This window comes from Asterias rubens, chromosome 7, assembly GCF_902459465.1.
Source record: "Asterias rubens chromosome 7, eAstRub1.3, whole genome shotgun sequence".
Taxonomy (NCBI): domain Eukaryota; kingdom Metazoa; phylum Echinodermata; class Asteroidea; order Forcipulatida; family Asteriidae; genus Asterias; species Asterias rubens.
In genome coordinates, this window is record NC_047068.1 from 3,117,478 (window position 1) to 3,142,127 (window position 24,650).

The following is a 24,650-nucleotide window of genomic DNA, read 5'->3' on the forward strand; positions in this document are numbered from 1 at the left end:
AATCGTCTTAAAGACAGCGGACACGATTGGTTATTGTCAAAGATCAGTCTTCTCACTTGCTGTAGCTCAACATATGTACTAAAATAACAAACCTGTGAAAATTTGAGCTCAATCAGTCGTCGAAGTTGCGAGATAATAGTGAAAGAAGAAAAAACCCTTGTCACACAAAGTAGTATTCGTTCAGATGCTTGATTTCGAGACCTCAAATTCTAAATCTGAGGTCTCGAAATCAAATTCGTGGAAAATTACTTCTTTCTCGAAAACTACTCCACTTCAGAGGGAGCCGTTTCTCACAATGTTTTATACTACCAACCTCTCCCCATTACTGTTACCAAGTAAGGTTTTATGCTAATAAATATTTTGAGTAATTACCAATAGTGTCCACTGCCTTTAAACAGTTGTCTCAAGACAAGTTTAGATTGCCCCTGTCTTTATTCACGCACCTTCAAGTGTGACGTCAGCTGTTCTGGCAAAGACATATTGGGTGCGTTCGATTAGCTTCCCTGGGTCGACCCCGGTGTGTGACGGTTTTTTTTTCCAGGACAAACGTGAGTAATTATCTGCACACGTTCGTCCTGGAAAAAAAACGCCGCACACCGGGGTCGACCCGGGGAAGCTAAACAAACGCACCCATTATTTCTTCAACCCCGGGTTTTAGTGAGGATGTGAAAAAGTAAGCAATGAAAAATAACGGCAGAACAAAGTACATCATTTGGTGAAAGAGTTAGCAAAGAGCGTGAAGTACAGATTCATATAGGGGAAAACTGGCATAGGACAGTGAGAATTAATGGTCAAAACCTTTCTAAATTGTTCTTTCATTCTATTTCCCAAACAACACTGAAATTATTTAGAAATATTAAAAAAAAAACTAACAAATCAACAATTTGAGTGGCACATGTTATGGTATACAGAATATTCTTCATGGAAGTCAAGATCTCCCGATCCATATTAGTCAAATGAAGCAGGCATTCTCTTTAAAGGGAAGATACACGTTTGGCAATATTGTCAAAGACCAGTCTTCTCACTTGGTGTATCCCATAGATCATTACCATAAAATAACAAGCCTTGGGCTCAATTGGTCATCGAAGTTGCAAGAAAATGATGAAAGAAAAAACACCCCTGTTGGACGAAATTGTGTGCTTTCAGATAAGAATAAAAGACTTCTAGCTAGAAGTCTTTTATTATCTTAGTGAGAAATTACCCCTTTCTCAAAAACTACGTTCCTTCAGGGGGAGTCGTTTCCCACAGTGTTTTATACTATCAACTGCTCTCAAATGCTTGTTACCAAGTCAGTTTTTGAGTTAATATTTGTTTTGAGTAATTATCAAACGTGTACCTTCCCTTTAAAAAATATAATACTAACATGTTTTTACATGCCACCTCAAGTACGATTTGCATATTCAGTAGCCGATGCCAATAGCCACGTGGGCTAGCAACTGATCAATCCAGCTGCACCACTGGAATATTTTGAAATACACGTAAATGAAATGAAATCAGATAATAGAAGCTCAGTAAAAAAATAACCATTGTGATAATGTCATTAGTCACATGTGAATCTACTGGCCAATCACTGTGTTACATTAGCATAATTTACATACATGTGGAAATAAAGAGCCTTTTTTTCAAAGAGCGTTGTGTTTGTATGAAGTCGACATCATGGTGATGTCATTTGTCACTTGTGAATTCACTGACCAATCACAGTGTTTCCCATTAACATAATTTACATACTGTGAAAATAAAGATTTTTTTGAATAGAGCGTATCGATCATCGTGGTGATGTCATTTGTCACATGTGAATTCACTGACCAATCACAGTGTTTCCTATTAACATAATTTACATATTGAGAAAATGATAGAGTTTTTATCGAGCGTATCATGCAATTGTATGAAGTTGACATCATGGTGATGTCATTTGTCACATGTGAATTCACTGACCAATCACAGTGTATCCCATTAACATAATTTACATAGTGTGGAAAATAAAGATTTTTTATATAGCGTTTCGATCGTATGAAGTCGACATCGACGCCTAGCGAACACTCGAGACTAAAATACAAATAGTTGTCACTGTTTGTTTTTTGGGGGGACTTTGAGTGTTGTTTTGCCCGGGCAAAACAAAAACACAAGGGGACTTTATTCATGTGATGGCGATATGTGTTGGTCTACTCAAGTGGACGTTTGTGCTGATCCCACTGGTAGTTTGTTCTGGTGGTTGTAATGGAGCTCCGTGCGAGGACCTAGCTCGGAGTGTGCTGGGCGCCCTTGAGGGGGCAGTGGGCTTCTTCGCTCGGGAATACGGCGAGGTGAATCTAGACGCTGTGGTCGGAGTCCGGATCGCTCAGAGTAAGGCCTCATTGGGTTTTAATTTTATTTTGTTCAAAGGGTTATTGTTAACATTCATTTTAACTATTTATTTGTTAGTTTTAAGCATCCTATGTAGGATTTGAAACTTTGCATGGTGGAAATAAGGTTTTCATCCTATAATGCGTTTGTAGTATAGTTGGATACTGAATCTCATTTAAAACGTAATGTTCTCAGTTTTTATCATTAATTGAAACCGTTTTATTTAAGCTGTTGAAATTAAAAGAATTAACATTCACACAATTAAACCCCGAAGACCTTTTGATCAAAATATAATGTGATATTGACAGAAACTGAAAGCTATTTTGTTTGTGTTTTTAAAAAGGGACCTATTTGAAGCATCGTAGCCTGAAGGACAGAAAGGGTTACAAAAAAACACAAATACAAAACAAACAACAACAACAACACAACTCTCGAAATCATTTGAAGTACCGCCGAGTAAAGAGTTTGTCTTTTTCGTGAAAAGAAGTGTTTTGTTTAGAAGTTTTGTCAAGTTTAGAATTTGAGGTCTCGAAATCAAGCATCTGAAAGCACACAACTTCGTGCGACAAGGGTGTTTTTTTCTTTCATTATTATCTCGCAACTTGGATGACCGATTGAGTTCAAATTGTCACAGGTTTGTTATTTTATGCATACGTTGAGATACACCAAGTGAGAAGACTGGTCTTTGACAATTAACAATAGTGTCCACTTTCTTTAATTTAAAGTTTACACAAACGCACACATACCGTCCATTTAAAAGGTTTCAATACCTTTTGTGCATCAAGTTTGTGGCCATGTCATAAATCCGTACTCACTCTAAATGAAGATGTATTTAATTTAGTTTACCTGTAGAAGTTTTAACTTCATCGGTCATCAAGGTTTTGAACAAAGTGGAATCCACAGAGCAAAATGTTTTCAGGAGAGTTGCATAAATCCGTTGTAAATGCTTGAGTAGTTTTCGTCTCACTGAGGTGAAACTTTGTTCGTGAAAATGTTTTAGTCATTTCTCAAACAGAAAGTACCCAAGCCCTTTAAAGCAGAGATATTAGGCATCTCTTGAATATGCACGGGCGGAGCAGGTGCCTTGCCGCATCTGCGATTTGATCCTCATTCCATAAAAAGAGTTCTCTTTTAATTAAGTTAGCCTCATCTTTCTCTCCCGAGTTTTTGCCTGGGTTGTAGCCATACACACCCACCAATTCATCTAACATGATGATATCTCAGACTCTGTGATTCTTGTTTGATATCGACGCAATTTTTATGTGGCGTTGAAATGCGACACTAATTTGATACGTTCATGTAAAACAACCGTCGAGATTGCTTGGGTGAAATCTGAACCGTCTACGGCTTCGCTTTGATGGGTGTCCATCCTGTTTGGAGAAGCTTTTAAAGGCACTGGGCCACTATTGGTAATTTCTCAAAATAATTGTTAGCATAAAAACTTACTTAGTCACGAGCAATGGAGAGCTTTTGATAGTAAAAAACCTTGTGAGAAACGGCTCCCTCTGAAGTTTACGTAGTTTTTGAAAAAAGAAGTAATTTCTCATTAACATAATATTATTTGAATTAATTTTCAGACCTCAGATGAGGTCTCAAAATCAAGTTACTGTGAAAGCACACAACTTGGAAATAAAATGTAGTTGGCAAACAATTGGGTAAGCCTGATCAAGGTAAAATCCACAGTCTGTCTTTTTCAAAATATTATTATTTTTGACGGCACAGACTGCCTTTAAAACTGGACATTTGATCAGGAAGCTCTCTCGTCAAAGCCTGTCAGTTATATGAACATGATAATTATACACCGTGTTCAAAATGAAGTCTTTTAGTTGAAATCCGACCGCGGTTTGGGGCCTACTGCACCGTGCAACTGAGACGTCAAGCCCGGGGTTTCATTCCAGCGACTGTTTGCATGACGGGCCCGGTACATTATTGGTTTTGTGGGAGCTTGCTTTTTTTATTAACCAGCCGATTTAGAGTGTCAAAAATATATGTATAAAAGGAGTAGGGTACATGGCCTCGGCTTTCGATCCAAACCGGACATTCTTCAGAGCATAATGAAGCACAGACACTTACATATCCATTTATATCAAAAAGGGTAGCAAAGGACTTAAAGGGAAGGATCCAGAAAAAGCGGGAAAAATTTCGTCAGCGTTTTCACGGAGTACCACGCTCTGCTAATACCAGCAAAAAAAATAACAATCAGAGAAAACGGCCTCTGAAGTTGAACTCTTTTTAGAAACCCGCTTTCCTTAAATACTTCAAAGTATTGCCATTTAAATTTCTCAATGTAGATAGTTGATGAAATGAACTTAAAAACTAATCTTTATCTGTCTGAAACTTCGTGGAATTGTAGGTCTTCATGCATTATCCAAAAAAAAATATTTAAAAAAAGTACAATAAATAACCTTAAAGGCAGTGGACACTATTGGTAATTACTTAAAATAATTATTAGCATAAAACCTTACTTGGTGACGAGTATTAGGGAGAGGTTGATGGTATAAAACATTGTGAGAAACGGCCCCCTCTGAAATGACACAGTTTTCGAGAAAGAAGTAATTTTCCACGAATATGATTTTGAGACCTCAGATTTAACATTTTGAGGTCTCAAAATCAACCATCTATACGCACGCAACTTCGTGTGACAAGGGTGTTTTTTCTTTCATTATTATCTCACAACTTCGACGACCGATTGAGCTCAAATTTTCACAGGTTTGTTATTTTATGCAACGGTTGGGACACACCAAGTGAGAAGACCGGTCTTTGACATTAACCAATAGTGTCCAGTGTCTTTAAGCTACTTCGTGAAAACGTTGACGAATTATAGCCAATCAAAGTTTCTTTTTTAGACAAGATATCGTACTACTATAGTATAACACATATATTTGAATACTGGATATAAAAGTAGACTTCATATTATTAGTGCTATTTTAACTTTACACCGTTTGTGACACACAAGATATCGTACTACTATAGTATAACACATCTTTGAATACTGGATATAAAAGTAGACTTGATATTACTAGTGCTATTTTAACTTTACACCGTTTGTGACACACAAGATATCGTACTACTATAGTATAACACATCTTTGAATACTGGATATAAAAGTAGACTTGATATTACTAGTGCTATTTTAACTTTACACCGTTTGTGACACACAAGATACCGTACTACTATAGTATAACACATATATTTGAATACTGGATATAAAAGTAGACTTCATATTATTAGTGCTATTTTAACTTTACACCGTTTGTGACACACATTATACTATTGTCCCTTTAATAATCTTTGAATGTCTTCGAATACCTTTATATAAAAAATACCGTGATATTTTTTACTATTGTAACTTCGACCGTTTGTGACAAACAATGTACTATCATCCCTATAATACGATACATCTTTGAATGTCTCTAAATACCTTTATATGAAAAAGTAGACGTGATATGAGTGCTATTTTAACTTCGTACCGTTTGTGACACACAAGATACGATATATCGTCCCTATATGGTACATCTTTGAGTATCTTTGAATACCTTTATATCATTGACACGATGTGGATTAGTTGTAGGCCTACCGTAAGTAATACAAAGGCTTGCCCGAGGCGGATCACTTAGCCGTCCGAGTTTCCTTCCGTTCCGTACACCAGACTGCTTGATGAGTTGAGAACCGAAATCACACACAGAAGTGCGGGGGAAAATACAACACACTGCAAGAGTTATACAAATAATATACACGAAACAAATATTTATTTAATCTATTTATGCATTGATTTATACTATTTATTTTAAAGACACTGGGCACTATCACAATTGTCAAAGACCAGTCTTCTCACTTGGTGTATCGCAAAATATATGCATAAAATAACAAACCTGTGAAAATTTGAGCTCAATATTGGTCTTTGAAGTTGCGAGATATTAATAAAAGAAAAAACACCCTTGTCACCACACGAAGTTGTGTGCTTTCAGATGCTTGATTTCGAGACCTCAAAATCTAATTCTGAGTTCAGGAAATCAAATTCGTGGAAAATTTCTTCTTTCTCAAAAACTACGTTTTTTCAGAGAGAGCCGTTTCTCACAACGTTTTATACTATCAACGGCTCCACATTACTCGTTTCCAAGTAAGGTTTTACGCCATTGAATAATTACCAATAGTGTCCACTGCCTTTAATGTTTTTTTTGTGTGTGTTAACTGTATTTTCGTCTTGCTGACTTCTTTAAAAGGGGGGTGACATGCACACGCATGAGAGTATTAACACAAGGGAAATCCGACTCCCAAAGTAACGTCATCAAGATTTAATTAAACAGTGTGATGACGTCACATTTAAATTGGGTCAAAATCCACTTCATTCTCGTCCGATTTATGTTAATCTCGCGCGATCTTTTGTCAACGATAAACACTCAAAACAAGGTTGACTATTTATCTTGAATTTCGCCTCGGCACACAGGGATTCGCTAACTGACAAAATGCATCACTAAAGAGGTAATAGCATTTATTGGATAGATAGCCTGGGAGAGAAACGTGTGTTTCAAGATTTGCTTGAAGCGATTAAGGTTTTAAGATCGATTATCGTGGGTTATAGAACAGGCAGACATCGACCTTTCTATTGTGCTTGAGGCTTGCTCAAGTTGAGGTTCACCACACTGCAAAAAAATGGGTTGTTTAAATTTACACCATGTTATTTGTCTTCATCTTCCAGATACCGTAGAGACTCAAAATTAACATGTTAACACAAATTGAATGAGGGTTATTTTGAATACCATATAGGTGTAAATTTGTATCCATAAATATTTCAGATAGTTTCGCTATTCCTATTGGTGGAGAGCGCGTCACATGGTGGTGTTTAAACGGTTGATAGGGTGTAGGGTGTCGTGGCTGAGCGGATAAGAGCACCGAACTCAAGCTCTGGTGCTTCTGTTCAGCAGAGTGTGGGTTAGAATCCCAGTCGTGAGTCGTGACACTTGTGTCCCTGAGCAAAACAACTATAATTGCTTCTCTCCACCCAGGGGTAAATGGGTACCTGTGAGGGTAGAGATGGCTTGTGATTGATTTAGCCGAGTAGCGCATATGTTGCACAAGGCTGTACTCCCCACCAGGGAGCTGAGATGGTTTCAGGAGTGAGTGACCAGGGGAAAAAATGTGAAGCACTTTGGGACGCCCTGCGGGTGTGAAAAGCGCTATATTAAAACGGGTTATTATTATTATTATTGTTATTGTTATTATTATTATTATTGATATAGACCAGCTGGAGCCGTTTATAACTGGTTGTTTTCGGATGCATACTATAAATACTACGCGCACGAATGCATATCCGAAAACTGTCCCAGTCGTTAAAATGATGAGCTCGTCTCTACCCTTTTATTCTCTTATTCTTCTTGTTTGTATCTAACAACACCGCCGACTTGACGCTTGAAGGTGGAAGAAAGCCTGAAAACAGCTACAAAGAAGAGGGGGAAAACCCAAAGTCACAGATTTCCAGGGTCTTGTTTTCACTAGGTCGGTCAAATTACAAAGCTATGGACTTGACTGTGGAAATTGAACTAGATGGTGGCAATTTACCCAAGCCGAATACCATTTTTCTTTTAAAGACACTGGACACTATTGGTAATTGTCAAAGACAAGTCTTCTCGAAGACCAGACAACTCGTCCGTCGGACAACTCGTCCGTTCGGACAACTCGACGGTTCAGACAACTCGACGGTTCGGACAACTCGACGGATGATTTATTCACCCGTCGGACAACTCGACTTGGGGTCAAGACAAGTCGACGGATGGCCGTGACGGGGCTCAGCGCGGGGCGGGAGGGGTAAATAGCGGCCCGGGGACGGGGATGTACTGACTAGCGACTTGGCAATGATGCAAGGGCGTTCCCCGGGGGGAGGGGGTATATTATGGTGGGTGGGTTTATACCTGGACAAACGGACAATTGATTTTTTTATTATTATTTTTTACCATGACCCCGCGGCATTTCCAGTTGTTATTGTTGTTGCATTAAAGTAAATAAAAGTAACGGATGTTTCTGCAAGTATGGCTTCACTGGAACATCACACTTATTGTGATAAATAATAATCGGTAAACAATAATGATCAATATTATAGAATCGCAGGAAAGTTCGTGTAAACATGACAGTAACGGAGGTCGGCCGCCCAACCGTCGACTTGTCTTGGCCATCCGTCGAGTTGTCTCACAGTCGAGTTGTCCGAACCGTCGAGTTGTCTGAACCGTCGAGTTGTCCGAACGGGCGAGTTGTCCGACGGACGAGTTGTCTGACATTCGTCTTCTCACTTGATGTATCTCAACATATATGCATACACTTAAAATAACAAACCTGTGAAAATTTGAGCTCAATTGGTCATCGAAGTTACGAGATAATAATGAAAGAAAAAACGCCCTTGTCACACGAAGTTTAGATGGTTGATTTCGAAACCTCAAATTCTAAACTTGAGGTCTCCAAATCAAATTCGTGGAAAATTACTTCTTTCTCGAAAACTACGTCACTTCGGAGGGAGCCGTTTCTCACAATGTTTTATACTTTCAACCTCTCGTTACCAAGCAAGGTTTTATGCTAATAATTATTTTGAGTAATTACCAATAGTGTCCACTACCTTTAAATATTGAATGAAATATAACAACGCCAACAGACCAATCCCTGCGAGAATGCCGTGTCATGTGATATGTTGTCAACCAATTAACGGCGCCATCCAGACACAACGCTTACCCTTTGTTCTGTCATTTCTCAACAGGAGGGACCCATATCAATAACGTCTTGCCTGGATGTATCTACGTCATGATTCCCTTTTCGTCATAGCAATATCAACTTAACGAGGATACTATTTGCTTTTGTTGTAGGTCAATTGCAGTCGGCATTGACTGAGCTTGACTTTGAGCATAACTCCAAGCTGAAGGCTTTCCGAGTAGATATTGAGGGGTTATCCAGGAAAGCTGGGACGGTGTGTGATGAGGCGATCCCAGTGGTCAAACGGCAGTATCCAAAAGATTATAGAGGTTAGTTCCCTATTAATAGACCATGTGAACCTTGATTACAATAAGTGTGGCCTTGTACATTCTTTCAGTATTCTGGCAGGCAAGATACCACACTGGTCCTAACGAAAATTTGACATTTTGTGTCATAATTTCCACATAAAACCAAGAGTTATGAAAGTAAAAGCTGGACAAGTTTTGAGATGTGCCCCCTTTCACCATATCAAAAGTTGATAAGAATTAGACAGTGCAATCTCCATAAAATATAAGCTTGTATGTTTTCTTCCATTGAGCTGTGTACAAATCGTGCCTGCAGGAAGTCCAGGCTCTGTGGCTCTTTTGTAAACATGTGATGTCACAGGTCACATCGTCTTTACTGACCATTCTTAAAATAGGACACTATTCTAAAAATAATATGAATATTATAAAAATGAAAGGAGAAAGACAAGAAGAGCAGTAGAGAGGGGGAGGGGAGAGGGGAGGGCAGAAAAAACAAAGAAACAAAGAAACAATCACCCCAAAGAAACAAGCAAACAAAGAAACAAACAGCAACAACAAACCCGGAATTTTTTACAAGAAAAAAAGCATCAGCAAATTTGTTTGATGCAAAGTTTAGCAAAACCCCCTTGTAAAGCCGCATGTGCTGATATTGCAGGGCGCGTGTACTCGGATTTGACTCGAACCCACGACCGTTGCAATTCATGAACAGCTAATGTGAGTACTTATATTCTTTATCGCCCATGTAAGTTCAACATAAATACTAAAATAGTTATTTTTAATTAGTTGTTTACATGAGTTAGTCATAAAGTTCGTCTATGAAACACGTTGAACACTGAGTTTTAGAAAACAAATTTGATTTCCTGAAAGCAGCAAAAAACGTTGGTTCTATTTTAATATTCATTAATTGAACAATTTGAAAATTTCAAGCCAAGAGACACACTTAATTTGTAGATGAAGATAAGTGACTTTTGGAAGATCGCTGCGAGTTTCAGACTTACAGAATTTCATCTTAAATAAACCGGCCTTCAGGCTTACAGGCTTCTGACAACAGCAAACAAATAAATTGCTTGCGGCAGCAACTTAAGACTTCCTCAATGCTGGAAAAGCAAATAAAGAAGGAAGCATATAAGGTGAGAATTGAAAAGGATAAAAATACATCTTCTGAAGTGAAATCAATTGTAAGTAAGGGTTGTGAAGGACATGTCTGTCTGCTTGCATCTATACCTCCTTGAATCTTGAGAAGGATATCCTTCTTATAAGACTACACTGGAGGGATTGTAATGAGCGGTGTGGGTAGTTCTCGATGGTTGGTATACACAGACCCATAGAGAACACAAGGTTGTATAGCTGTGGCTCTGTTTTTCTATTTTAAAGGGAAGGTACACGTTTGGTAAATACTCAAAACAACAAAATAATTATTAGCATAAAACCTTTCTTGGTGACGAGTAATGTGGAGAGGCTGATGGCATAAAACATTGCGAGAAACGGCTCCCTCTAAAGTGCCATAGTTTCCGAGAAAGAGGTAATTTTCCGCGAATTTGATTTCGAGACCTCAGATTTAGAACTTGAGGTCTCGAAATCAACCATCTAAACGCAGTCAACTTCGTGTGACAAGGGTGTCTTTTTCTTTCATTATTATCTCGCAAGTTCAATGACCGATTGAGCTCAAATTTTCACAGGTTTGTTATTGTATGCACATGTTGAGATACAACAACTGTGAAGGCTAGTCTTTGACAATAGTGTCCACAGCCTTTATCAAAATGACTTGATGACGAGCATCGGAGAGCTGTTGATAGTATAAAACATTGTGAGAAACGACTCCCTCTGAAGTATTGCAGTTTTTGAGAAAGAGGTAATTTCTCACTAAAATTGTTAATAGACTTCTAGCTAGAACTCTTTTATTCCTATCTGAAAGCACACAAATTCGTCCAACAAGGGTGTTTTATCTTTCATCTTATTCTCGTAACTTCGATGACCGATTGAGCCCAAATTTTCACAGGCTTGTTAGGTTATGCTTGTGATGGGATACACCGAGTGAGAACACTGGTCTTTGACAATATTACCAAACGTGTACAGTGCCTTAAGAAACCTAATGTTTAAGGTTAATTTCTTCAAATGATTTATTTTCATGAACGGGTGTACAATATTGCTTTCGTAGCCCAAATCCCAACCCTACTGCTAACCTTAAAAGGTAAAATTGTTTTTGGTTTCCTCTCTTTCAATTTTTGATAGTTGTTTTTGTGTTGTTTATTGTTTATATTATTTGAGGAATTTAAACATTTTAATTAATAACTTCACACGGTTTCGAGAAACAACGGTTGCGTTTCATGTGGGGCTAATTAATATGTGGTCCAATTATGCACATTTCTACTTCCTTCTCTTCCCATTTGGCACAAGAAATAACGCATTTTTCAGCAGGTTTATGTCACGTCATACGGTCAGTAAGCTACACTCTGAACGACTAGAAATTCATTTCAACAATAAATGGTTTTCTTCTGATGATGACCATGGGAAACTACGCAATCGCCCAATTGCATAAAGCTATTAAAACCTGAATTTGACAATCTGTGTATATTATTTGTCCGGAGTTGTAAACAGTTTTGAGGCTAGCAACCCCTTCTCAAGATGCCGTCATTTCTCGGCAGATTGCCCGCGGAGTGATGCTTCTGTCAATACACACTCCGAGGCAGCCAACGATGTTAACGTGATTTGAGTTGACATTAATTATACCGTATATGTTCACCTATTAAAGGCACTGGACGTTATTGGCAATTACTCAAAATATCATGTAGCATAAAAACTTACTTGGTAACGAGCAATGGAGAGCTGTTGATGGTAAAAAAACATTGTGAGAAACGGCCTCTGAAGTAACGTATAGTTTTTGAGAAAGAGGTAATTTGTCACTCAAATAATAGAAGACTTCAGACCTGAAGCCTTTTATTGTGCATCTGAAAGCACACAAAGTAATGCTGCCACAAGGTTGTTTTTTTCTGTTCTTATTCTGATTGCAAATTCAATGAACAATTTCGAGCGAAAATTGCCACAGATTTGTTATTTTATGCATTATGTTGAGATAAACCAAGTGAGAATACTGGTCTTTGAGAATTACCAAAGGTGTCCAGTGTCTTTAATAGAGACACAGACACTCGCTGGGTATCAGGTGTGATATAGACGAGTCCTGTAATGGGAAATGCAATTGCATTCCTGTCTTGCCAGCCCCCCCCCCCCTCCTCCAGCGGGAAGGTCGACCCGCAATCTCCCCGTCACAATTGTACTGGAACAGAAAATTGCATTTTTGTCAATCAAGAAAACCTCCGATGTAACAATTTAACGTTTCAATCAAACCTGACATAGTCCCAGCTTGAAACAATATATAGGTTTTCTCGGCGAATTTCGGAAAATGAGCAGCCAATTTAACCATCAAGCTATTCTATTTCGCGCGCAATCGAATGCTACTGGAAAAAGGTCATTCGATTCCGTTGTATGATTAGTCAAATGTAATGTTTCGTCATTCGATTTAACAAAATAATCATTCAATTTAACAATTCATCAAAGCAGCATTCAAATTCGCAGTCGCTTCTTGAGGCGTGTGTGTCTCGAAAAAGAATGACGATACACCAAATTGAACATAGTGCTGAAGGAATTTGACACAAAAACGAAATTGAATGGCCGAATTCTGAATTTGAAACGCAGTAACAACTGGAGAGGCAAATAAGCTTTAGTTCGAACGCATGGAAATGAAACTGGCCGAATGTGACCGAGAAAACCTATATTATGGAAATATAATTATATGTTTCTTTTTTCCGGAATGCAACAAGACCATCCAAGTTTCTATTTCTCCAAGTGTTCATATTCATTTCCCCAATTCCACAATAATTGCTCAAGTTTTTTGAAGTTGGGACAATGTGGGAGTTTACCACATCATAATCGGTTCGTGTCACAACAGGGTCCAATTTCATAGAGCTGCTTAAAGGCAGTGGACGCTATTGGTAATTACTCAAAATAATTATTAGCATAAAACCTTTCTTGGTGACGAGTAATGGGGAGAGATTGATGGTACAAAACATTGTGAGAAACGGCTCCCTCTGAAGTGCCATAGTTTTCGAGAAAGAAGTAATTTTCCACGAATTTGATTTCGTCTCGAAATCAACCATCTAAACGCACAGAACTTCGTGTGACAAGGGTGTTTTTTTCTTTCATTAATATCTCGCAAGTTCGATGAACGATTGAGCTCAAATTTTCACAGGTTTGTTATTTAATGCATATGTTGAGATACACCAACTGTGAAGGCTAGTCTTTGACAATTACCAATAGTGTATTGTCCACTGGCTTTAAACAGAACAATATTGCTTCAAAATGTTTTGCTTAGCCGAAATGAGCAGGATACCTGTCACAGATAGTGCACACGACATAGTAGTTTACCTGGTAACCCATCTGATAAGCATAATTTCGTTGTGCTTAGCTACTTTTTGTGCTTTAAGCAGCTCTATTAAATTGGGCCAAGAAGAGATAACTACACAATACCGTATAGCTCCACATACCATGTCAGTTCTATATTGCTGGACATTGATGTTAATTTCACAAATGATAACGGTACGAAAAGCAGCAACTCATCTCAATTTATCAATAATTGTCCTTCCTTTTTTTTTTAAGATTTAGGGATGCTAGTCAGTGATAACTTCTGGAGTACGAGACGGCGCACTGTCATGAAGAGAACAGACCCGTCTCTGAGCAGCCCTTCACGGCAGCTCATCGGCTCTGAAACACTCAGCGAACCACTCACGGACAAATGCATCAGCGAACTCCTTGGAACAAAGTTAGTCAAAATGTATTTGTTCTTATTTGTTAAGTGATATTTGAATACTTGCAAGAAGTGGTTCATAAGATTAACTATTATGTATAAACTTGCGGGTACAACCACGTATACAACTCTTTAGGGACATTTGTTTTTGGTATGACTCCCTATTTTGAAACGATTTAGAAAACAAGGTTTCCCATTGAAAAGCATTACGACAGTGACAATTCTTAAGTGCAAAGAAAACCTGCCAGCGGGGTGCGTTTTCGCGACTGTAGCCCCATTTACTGTTTCCGCCCCTGGCCAGTGATTAACCAATGTCAAGTTCAATCAAAACAAATGATTGGTTACGACCTAGACTTGTGGACAGTCGTTAAATCTCGCGAGAGCACTATCTGAGCGCGTGGGGCCGATTTAACGACTTGTCCACAAGTCTAGTTACGACCGCGAAAAAAATCTATTAATACTCCACCATGAGGGCGGTATGTTGATGCCCTTTTCTCAACATTTCTGTGTTTATAAACAACACTGCAGTGACTATGGTCTCAATGAATTAAAAAGGAAACCGAAAACACTTTCACACAAATAAAATAAATACAAATTAAATATTTTGAAGATTTTATTCTGTTTTTTATATGCCATTTTTTTCAACTGGTTTAAAGTTATGTTTAGAGGAAGAAAATTTCCATTTCTTCGTTTCCACTTCTCTCTTATCATATAGATCCGAACCCTGTAGAATAACATCGTCTTGCTGGAATCTTATGACACCGCGAGGATACCGTAGCTACTCCCTCACACATCAGATACTCTATTTCAAAGTTGCAGCACAGGTAGGCCCACTGCTATAGCTCACAGTTCACATTCAAGTGGACATGGAATTATGTACTCTGCTCTTTAAAGGCAGTGGACACTATTGGTAATTATGACTCAAAATCATTATTAGCATAAAACCTTACTTGTTAACGAGTAACGGAGAGCTATATTATAAAACATTGTGAGAAACGGCTTCTCTGAAGTAACGTAGTCTTTGAGAAAGAAGTAATTTTCCACGAATATAAATTTCGAGACCTCAGAATTAGATTTAGAGGTCTCGAAATCAAGCGTCTGAAAGCTCACAACTCCGTGCGACAAGGGTGTTTTTCTTTCATTATTATCTCGCAACTTCGACGACCAATTAAACTCAAGTTTTCACAGGATTGTTATTTTATGCATATGTTGAGATACACCAAGTGAGAAGACTGGTCTTTGACAATTACCGATAGACAAGTGTCTTTAAAATTTATCAGTGTTGTCTATTGTGCTCTACACAGGTCGCAGGTTCAAATCCCGCTCTATGTCAACTGTTCTTGGTCCCTCTTAAAATGTACTTAATTGTTTTCATTTACATCCTGTCTTCGTACGAAACCGCTATACATTTTTGCTAATTAACAAGAAGCAGATTCCATTTCCACTTGTTCAACAATAATGGAGACAAACAGCTGGATCAATCAAAATAAATTATACGTTACTTAATGTTACATCTATTAGTGTTAGTACCCGATAAGCTTAGCTGCGAAGTGTCCCAAGCGTCCTATATTTATCAATATAGAACTCCTGTTCTAAAATTCAGTTTATGGACAGTATCATAGAGCAAAATAAAGTATGACACGACGCGTGTTCCACCACTCAAATAAAGCGGATTTTAAAGGGCAGTGTATAAACTTATAAACAATATCTTCTAAAACGTGTTGATGAAAACGACAAGATTGGCCCTTTCTTAATAGTCTTGGCCCAAGACGTCAGTGATCGACTACCGCGCGCAGTACATCGAAGTACACTATCAACTATCGATCACTGACGTCTTGGACCCAGACTACATTCTTAATATATAACTATTCTTCCTTCTCTCTTGAAGCTGGGATGCGAGTCTCATATCACGAAAAGATTTCACGATCAGAGGATGGCTACGGTGAACGTGAACTCCTTAATGGACGGCTTTTGCTCTGATGTGTTACGGGAGGCAGAAGCGACCGAGGCGATGGGATTTCCCTCTGGCAGTCAAGACCTCTTCATGGAACAAGGTGAGGGGTGCAACTTTCGTATGGATTCTGAGTGAAATCCGAATCCAAGCAGGGTCCCAATTCGTAGAGCTGCTTAAGCAGGAAATATTGATTGAACACTTCTGCTAAGCAACAATTTTTAGGATTCCAGTCCTAGATTGTCCATGTTGTCCATTGTCCATCAAACCCAGCCCATGGCCCAAGCCCCCGGCTTTCTCCTGCCAACATTCTCTCGATTACAAAGTTGTCAAACCATCAGTGGGGCATCTGTCCCCAACTCCTTGAGCTGGAAGAGGTTGATTCGAGAGAGGGCGCTATCAGAAGAAGTCTGTTCACAGTTTTCTGGCAGCCCGCATTGTATTCCAGGTTCCACGTCGTCATTCCACATCTCCTCTATTAAACTCTCTACACTGGCTGCCAATTGACAAAAGGATCAAGTTCAAAACACTACTCTACATCTTCAAAGCTCTGAACGATCTGTTGCCTGTCTACCTGAAAGACTGCATTGCCACCCATGTACCATCTAGGGAAGGCCTGCAATCGAGCCGGGACGTTACTCGTCTTTCCATTCTAAAGAGTAGCAGGCGGATAGGCGATGGATCGTTCAGTGTTTTCGGGCCAACTCTGTGGAACACATTACCACTCACTCTAAGGTCCTCTCCAACAGTTTCTGCTTTCAAACGCAACCTCAAAACTTATTTATTCTAGTGTATTATAATTATTTGCTTTTTGTTTGTGTATAAAGTGCAATGATCCTTTTTTTTTTTATTTGCGCTTTATAAGAGCTGGTTTTATTATTATTATTATTATTATTTATTAAAATCTCCGGGGGATCGAGAACAGAATCTTCTGCCATACATTCACTACAACATCCAGTATAGCTATAATACAACTTCTCAATACTGATAAAATTTGGGATATTTTCTCTACTCTCATTCCCAACGTAGTCCTTTTATGCGGACTCATAGGTTATGAAGACTTCTTCAAGTTACCATGGTTACGGACTGTGCTCAGCTGGCAGGATGATAGCGGCTGTTTTACCGGTGAAGAACACCGCCCTCACGCGGACGAGATTGAAAAAGGTAAGTTGAAGAAGAAAAAATTGCGACATTCTGTTCCTGGCTCCTTTACCTCAGGTGATCGTGAGTTAAAAGTGTTGGTCAATGCATACGTAGGCCTATCTTCATTTTGTTTAAAAACATTCACCTTTTCAGTTAATACAACCTGTTGCCAAACACAACCTCTGTCTAGCAAAACTTGCTGTTGTGTCCGTGCAAACAAATATAGTCAATTGCAACAGAATGAGGGGCGATATAACAGGTTGGTAATCCATATTGGAAAAAAAACAGTATTTGGACTGGTTACTTAAACTTAAAGGCAGTGGACACTATTGGTAATTACTCAAAATAATTATTATTGTACAACCTTTCTTGGTTACGAGTATTGAGGAGAGTTTGATGGTATCAAACATTGTGAGAAACGGCTCCCTCTGAAGTGATTCAGTTTTCGTAATTTTCCACGAATTTAATTTTGAGACCTCAGATTTAGAATTCGAGGTCTCGAAATCAAGCATCTGAAAACACACAACTTCGCATGACTAGGGTGGGGTTTTTTTCTTTCAATATTATCTTGCAATTTCGACGACCGATTGAGCTCAAAGTTTTCACAAATTTGTTATTTTATGCATATGTTGAGATGCACCAAGTGAGAAGACTTGTCTTTGACAATTACCAATAGTGTCTTTAAGGAGCACAGCATAACGTTTCAAAAGAGAAAAGGGACAATAAACTATAAATAGCAACAGTGTATACATTTTGTGCTGTTTGACAGCGAATACAACAAATGAACCACAAAGGTGTACCACAAGGATCTATCCTCGGGCCCTTGTTATTTATCCTATACATTAATAATAATATCGAAGTCTTACATAGCGCACGTGTCTACCAAACAAGGTACTCAAGGCGCTGAGTATATATACAAACTTTCAGAAAGATAGATTATTGCAATGATGAATTCTGAGACCCTATTATTAAGCACCTTATAAGGGTTTACAAGGTGCTACGGCGCGTACAGCAGCCACAGCCAGGAACACCGGGCCGAACCCCTTCTCTTTTCGATAAGTGCACTGGGTTCTTTTACGTGCATTTCACAACACGTGCTTAGTGAACACCTAGAGTTTCCAAAGGTTTATCTATGTTTAAAGACACTATTGGTAATTGTCAAAGACCAGTCTTCTCACTTGGTGTATCTCAACATATGCATAAAATAACAAACCTGTGAAAATTTGAGCTCGATTGGTCGTCGGAGTTGCGAGTTAACTATGAAAGAAAAAACACTCTTGTCACACGAAGTTGTGTGCTTTCAGATGCTTGATTTCGGGACCTAAAATTCTAAACTTGAGGTCTCGAAATCAAATTCGTGGAAAATGACTTCTTTCTCGAAAACTACTCCATGTTAGAGGGAGCCATTTCTCACAATGTTTTATACTACCAACGTCTCCCCATTACTTGATACCGAGTAAGGTTTTTTGCTAATAATTATTTTGAGTAATTACCAATAGTGTCCACTGACTTTAATGTAGAGTGAAAACCCATGTGGCATTGAATAATGTAGGCCTTGTTATCCGACAGCTCGAATGCATGCACAATTTAGATTGCCAAGAAAGTGCTTGCCTTTAAATCAAAATACATAGGCAGATATGCAAAAAAACAAATGAAGGTTGGACAAAATGTCTCAATGACCATTTTAGGTGTGTATTGTGCACGATCATAACAATCGTTTCCTTTAAAAAACATTAATAATATTGTTGCATTTATTATATCTGTCCTTCTTTGTATAGATGAATCGGGTTATAAGGAAACCTATGATTTTTTGCGAGAGCGAAGGAGAGAAAAGGAAATCAAAGGTAGGTCATAACACAGAGAAAGGACCCTTTCTCTATGGTCATAACAAAAATAGTCTCTATATTATTTAACTCATGGTGTATTAAACTCACGATGACGTCATCAGCACAACCTTTAGCCATTTTGAACCCGACTCAAAATGAGCCTTAATGGTGAATTTTAAATTCACGCATGCGTACAGTATACATTATTGGTTCGGTAAACAGAGTGGAGTTGTGCGAACCTTGCTACCATGGGCAGCGCGCCGTATCACCCGCTAGCTCTGCGTACGTCGCGTTATGGTCGAGCAAGGCATGCTGGGGAAAAATGGCGCGGCGAGATCGATCACTCCTGGAAACGAGGTCGGAGTTGTGTGCCACAGATGCACAAACGCATTTGCGTCACGCCACCATCGGCGCCATAGACCCCTTGCTATTGACCGCCATCTTTGATGAAAGGTGCACGCTTAAACGACCATCATTGGCTGAATGCACTTTTCCCATTAGTTTTCATAATGGCGGCCATGACGTCATGTGCGATCCGTCTATAGGCAAAGTAAAGGAGTGTTTATGATCTTCATCAAAAGAGAGGTTGTTTTCAGTCTGAAAAATCGTTTCTTTTTCTGAGTACAAATGTCATGCCTGATCAGACAAAGTGGCTGATCGTTTTTTGTTAGCGTTTTGCCCCTACCTTATTTTTCTTACAATCAATTAATATTATAATTTTGGCTGTTTTTGTATTCACGAGTAATTGATAATGCATGTATCCAAGGTTCATTTGAAGAACAACTTGTTGGAAACTGATGATGGGGCTACCACTAAATAAACCAAAGATATTATAGTCAAGGCCAACATAATTATTAGTGTTTGAAAGCCTTCTTTGAAAGCATCTTTGATGAATCGGATCGGTTCCTGAAAGTGAACCTGCAGAAAATTCTAAGTGGTACACAACATGCCAAATTTTGTAAAGGTTGGTTGGTCGTTGGTGTAACATAACCTGGGGTTTAGAAAGTGTGTTGGAATCACCAACTCACTCTTTTTCATGCTTTTCTTAAAGGCAGTGGACACTATTGGTAATTACTCAAAATAATTGTTAGCATAAAACCTTACTTGGTAATGAGTAATGGAGAGCTGTTGATGGTATAAAACATTGTGAGAAATGGCTCCCTCTCATGTAACGTAGTTTTAAAGAAACAAGTAATTTTCCATGAATTTGATCTCGAGGGCCTCGGATTTAGAATTTGAGGTCTTGAAATCAAGCATCTAAAAGCACACAACTTCGTGCGACAAGGGTGTTTTTTCCTTTCATTATTATCTCGCAACTTCGACTACCAATTCAGCTGAAATCTTCACAAGTTTTTTTCTCTCTTGCATATGTTGAGATACACCAAGTGAGAAGACAATTACCAATAGTGTCCACTGTCTTTAAATAAAAAAGGAAATAATCTAATGATTTACCTGTTTAAAGGGAAGGTACACGTTTGGTAATTACTCAAAACAAATATTAACTTAAAAACTTACTTGGTAACGAGCATTGGAGAGGTGTTGATAGTATAAAACATTGTGGGGAACGACTCCCTCTGAAGTAAAGTAGTTTTTGAGAAAGAGGTAATTTCTCACTAAAATAATAAAAGACTTCTAGCTAGAAATATTTTATTCTTATCTGAAAGCACACAAATTCGTCCAACAAGGGTGTTTTTTTCTTTCATCGTTATCTCGCAACTTCGATGACTAATTGAGCCCAAATTTTCATAGGCTTGTTATTTTATGGTTATAATGGGATACACCAAGTGGGAAGACTGGTCTTTCATAGTTACCAAACGTGTACCTTCCCTTTAAACCTGTTTGCACCTAAATTGATATGATAATAACCCCTTGACAACATTATTTAACAACACTGTATTACTTCGAAGTGGTATGATTCTCAAAAATGCTTTTACTATTCAAAGCTGCTGTATTTCTAGTTAGTTTTAAGTGCCATTAACTCCAGCCCAGGTAGTTTTAATTGCCATTAATTTTAATAGATTTTTGTTATTACCGAAGCGTAAACTTTCCCTTTAAAGGGTTCAAGTATTTTTTCAAAATGTCCACAGAATTACATTAAATTCACAGGGTTTGAAGATAATGATAGTAGAAAGCTTTCCCTCAAAATATTACTTGCTGATGTGCTGTAGATTTTGAGGAAATGAATAAAACAAGTCACAAAATAATTTTCTTCTCGACTGAGACGAAATTTTGTTTAGCATGTAAAAACATATTAACCAGTTACGATATTATACCATAACATACCATAACTGATAAATGCGTTTTTTACATGCTAAAACTGAGACGGAAATTATTTTCGTATACATTGTTTTACATTTCTAAAATACTACAGCACCTCATAAAGTTAAGCATTCTATCATTATCTTCAAACTGTGTTAGTAAATCTGTGGACATTCTGTTCTGTGTTAGAAAAAAAAAAGTACATAGACCCTTTAAAAAGTTATTGTAAGTACTAAAATAATTCTCTTTATAGCAAGCGGTTGTTTAATCCACAAGACTTCGGTTGCAGTTGGTTTATTGTCCAGTTATCTTCGTGTACTCCTAGACTCCATGGCAACGAAACCATCAATGGAGAATTGTATTGCGCTGTCGCCTGAGAATTAGTGAGGGGTGTAGTACCGAACGAGTTTTAAAGATTATTATTCGCAAAGAAATTGTATAAAAAAGAAGAAGATTAAGGTTAGGCCTACTTCTCTTATATTTGTACTTTTATGATTTCACCTTTTCTCACAAGCTGTTAAAGACACTGGACACCTTTGCTAATAATTGTCCAAGACCAGTCTTCCCACTTAAAAAGCCGTTTTCTGCAATTTGGGACATTACATGTTTTTGTTGTCCCTTTTCTTTTAGAATTCCCTTTAAAATGGAGGAATCTTATCCCTGCCTCACAAAAAAAAAAAAAAAAAAAAAAACTTGCCCTTATCTCAGAGTGTTTATTTTGAGGCCAATAATTCACACACAGGTCAAGGAATCCTTCATTACCATGGTTACTAAACAAGCAGAGACCCACGATATTGATCTTGGGATCATCTGGCCGCCGTTGCAGTAGCCCCGAGTTCACAGAAACAGACAACTTATTGCTATCAGGCATGGTGCATGCTGCTGGGAAGCCTATCGATGGTCAAGCCATGATGAATCAATAATGATAATAAAAACAGATCACTTATACAGCGCTCTAACTAACCAGAAAAAAGCAGGTAAGGTTTGTGGTAGCAACATGTTTAAAGACACAAGACACTATTGGTATTATCAAAGACTAGCCTTCTCACTTGGTGTGTATCTCAACATATTATGCATAAAATAACAAACCTGTGAACATTTGAACTCATATTGATCGTCGAAGTTGCGCGATATAACGAAAGAAAGAACATCCTTGTAGCATGAAGTTGTGTGCTTTTAAATGCTCGTTGAAAAATACTTCTTTCTCGAAAACTACTCCACTTTAGAGGGAGCCGTTTATCACAATGTTTGATACTATCAACCTCTTGTTTACAACGGACGTGTAACCTTCAAAACGCGTCGCCACAAAAATCTATATTTTTTGTATACGTGCCTTGGGTAGACTTCCTCCCTTCAACCTTTGTTTGGTGAAAGGTTGCTTAGTAACTGTCTGTGTGTTCATACTACAATAGCTTTGCATGTTTCCCAGAACACCAATTAATCGGAAACTTCCACTTTGCTATAACTCAAATTGGTAATTGAGCATACTATAGGTCTGACAATTGGGAAAACAACATGACTACTACCAAGTGAATAGATCTTATGTCCAAGGCTCTTTATGCAAGCACCGGCCCGCTCTGAATTCACGAATTGCATAGATACTATATACTGCACGGTACATATAACAGTACTTTTTTTTTTTTTTTTTTTTTTTTTTTTTTAATTTATTTATTGATATCCAACAGCGGAAAGCCGCCACTTACAGGAATCGTTAAAAACTATGTAAAAATATAAATTTAAATATGAATATAAATACAACAATATATAACATTAAAAATTAAACATTGATAAAAACATTATAAGTAGACAAAAATAGTACACCGAAACCCACATCAAACAGACCAGGGAATACCAACAAGTATACAAACACACATCGGACATTAAAACAAACACATGAAGTAAGAATACACAAACAGAACAACACACGAAACCCCAATAAGTACAACAAACAAACAAACAAACAAACAAACAAACAAACAAACAAACAAACAAACAAACAAGCAAACAAACAAACAAACAAACAAACAAACAAACAAACAAACAAACAAACAAACAAACAAACAAACAAACAAACAAACAAACAAACAAACAAACAAACAAACAAACAAACAAACAAACAAAAATAGAAACAACACAAACACCAACAACAACTTAAACACAAACACACCAACAAACACCCCAACGAACAAACAAACACAATAAAAACACTCAGATTTACAAAGCAATTTGATGAAGTTACAACTGACCAGCAGCTGCACATGAGATGTTCACAGTTAAATATTAAATTAAAAATATTATTTAGCAAATTTAATTAGCTGTCTGCGAAAACAGTTTAATGTTTTAGCCCCAAACACATCGCATGATTCATGAAGCTGGTTGTATGAAGACGAAACTCTGGAAACAAACCCTACCGTGGGGTCGAAAGATGGTTTTTCGAGGTATCAACGCTGATCCGGCCACTTGTGTTTGTAGCCTTGACATTTCAGTTCATTAAACACACTAGCGGGATGCACCCTTGTCACACGAGTTTGTGTGCCTTCAGATGCTTGATTTCGAGACACCATAATCTAATTCTGAGGTCTCGAAATCAAATTCGTGGAAACTTACTTCTTTCTCGAAAACTACGTTACTTACTTCAGAGGGAACCGTTTCTCACAATGTTTTATACTATCAAACCTCTTCCCCATCACTCGTTACCAAGTAAGGTTTTATGCTAATGATTATTTTGAGTAACTACCAATAGTGTCCAGTGGCTTTAATGAAGAAACTTCTATTTTGACTGCAACGGAGTTTTTGTTGAGATGACTAATTATTATTTTTTAGACCTCCTAATTTAAAAAAGATTGTATTCGGATGCTCCGTTTATTGGTTTTTGACAAAAGATTGAAAGCGCTCGTAAAATATAATTAGAAAAAACAAACAATTTAAAATGAAAACAAAGCTTGGTTCTCAAAGCTTTGTTTGTGTGTGTAATTAAGTCAAACTGATGTAATTAGTTCAGTTCGCATGAGTTTGTTTTTGTGTTTACACAATTAGATGGTTTGGTTGAAATCACTTCATTACTGAAACCCACCAGGTTAAACGTGTCCATAAACTTTTGTGTCCATTTTATCCGTGCACAAAAATATTCGCCATAAAAATTACCGTAGCCGTTAAACGAGAGGCATTTATTGTTCCCATGAGAACGTGTACTTTTATACAAATATTACCGAAAGGGTAAAAAATTGTGCATACACATTAAGCCATGGCTATCTTTTAAAATTTGAACTACAATTCCAGAAATTTACTGCAAGAATCTTGAGAAATTGGATTTCAGCAAACTCGGGCGGTGCAGGGACTAAAGGGTT

The 24,650-nt window shown here is 37.9% G+C and overlaps 1 protein-coding gene across 1 annotated transcript; it reads left to right on the forward strand.

Moving 5' to 3' along the window:
- The first annotated feature begins 1,988 nt into the window (after positions 1 to 1,988).
- On the forward strand, positions 1,989 to 21,995 carry LOC117293153 (UPF0764 protein C16orf89 homolog). The gene is made up of 8 exons (XM_033775389.1): positions 1,989 to 2,343; positions 9,192 to 9,347; positions 13,977 to 14,139; positions 14,840 to 14,948; positions 16,013 to 16,178; positions 17,105 to 17,239; positions 18,997 to 19,062; positions 21,557 to 21,995. Exons 1-8 carry the CDS (start codon positions 2,145 to 2,147, stop codon positions 21,685 to 21,687), a joined length of 1,125 nt encoding a protein of 374 aa, XP_033631280.1. The 5' UTR covers positions 1,989 to 2,144; the 3' UTR covers positions 21,688 to 21,995.
- Positions 21,996 to 24,650: the final 2,655 nt, after the last annotated feature.

What these genes read in the sequence shown, in the direction of transcription:
- LOC117293153 (XM_033775389.1), top strand. Translation starts at nt 2,145, where the DNA reads ATGGCGATATGTGTTGGTCTACTCAAGTGGACGTTTGTGCTGATCCCA. An exon ending in GTATCCAAAAGATTATAGAG is followed by an intron (nt 9,348 to 13,976) that starts GTTAGTTCCCTA and finishes TTTTTTTTTAAG; the next exon opens with ATTTAGGGATGCTAGTCAGT. An exon ending in CGCGGACGAGATTGAAAAAG is followed by an intron (nt 17,240 to 18,996) that starts GTAAGTTGAAGA and finishes TTCTTTGTATAG; the next exon opens with ATGAATCGGGTTATAAGGAA.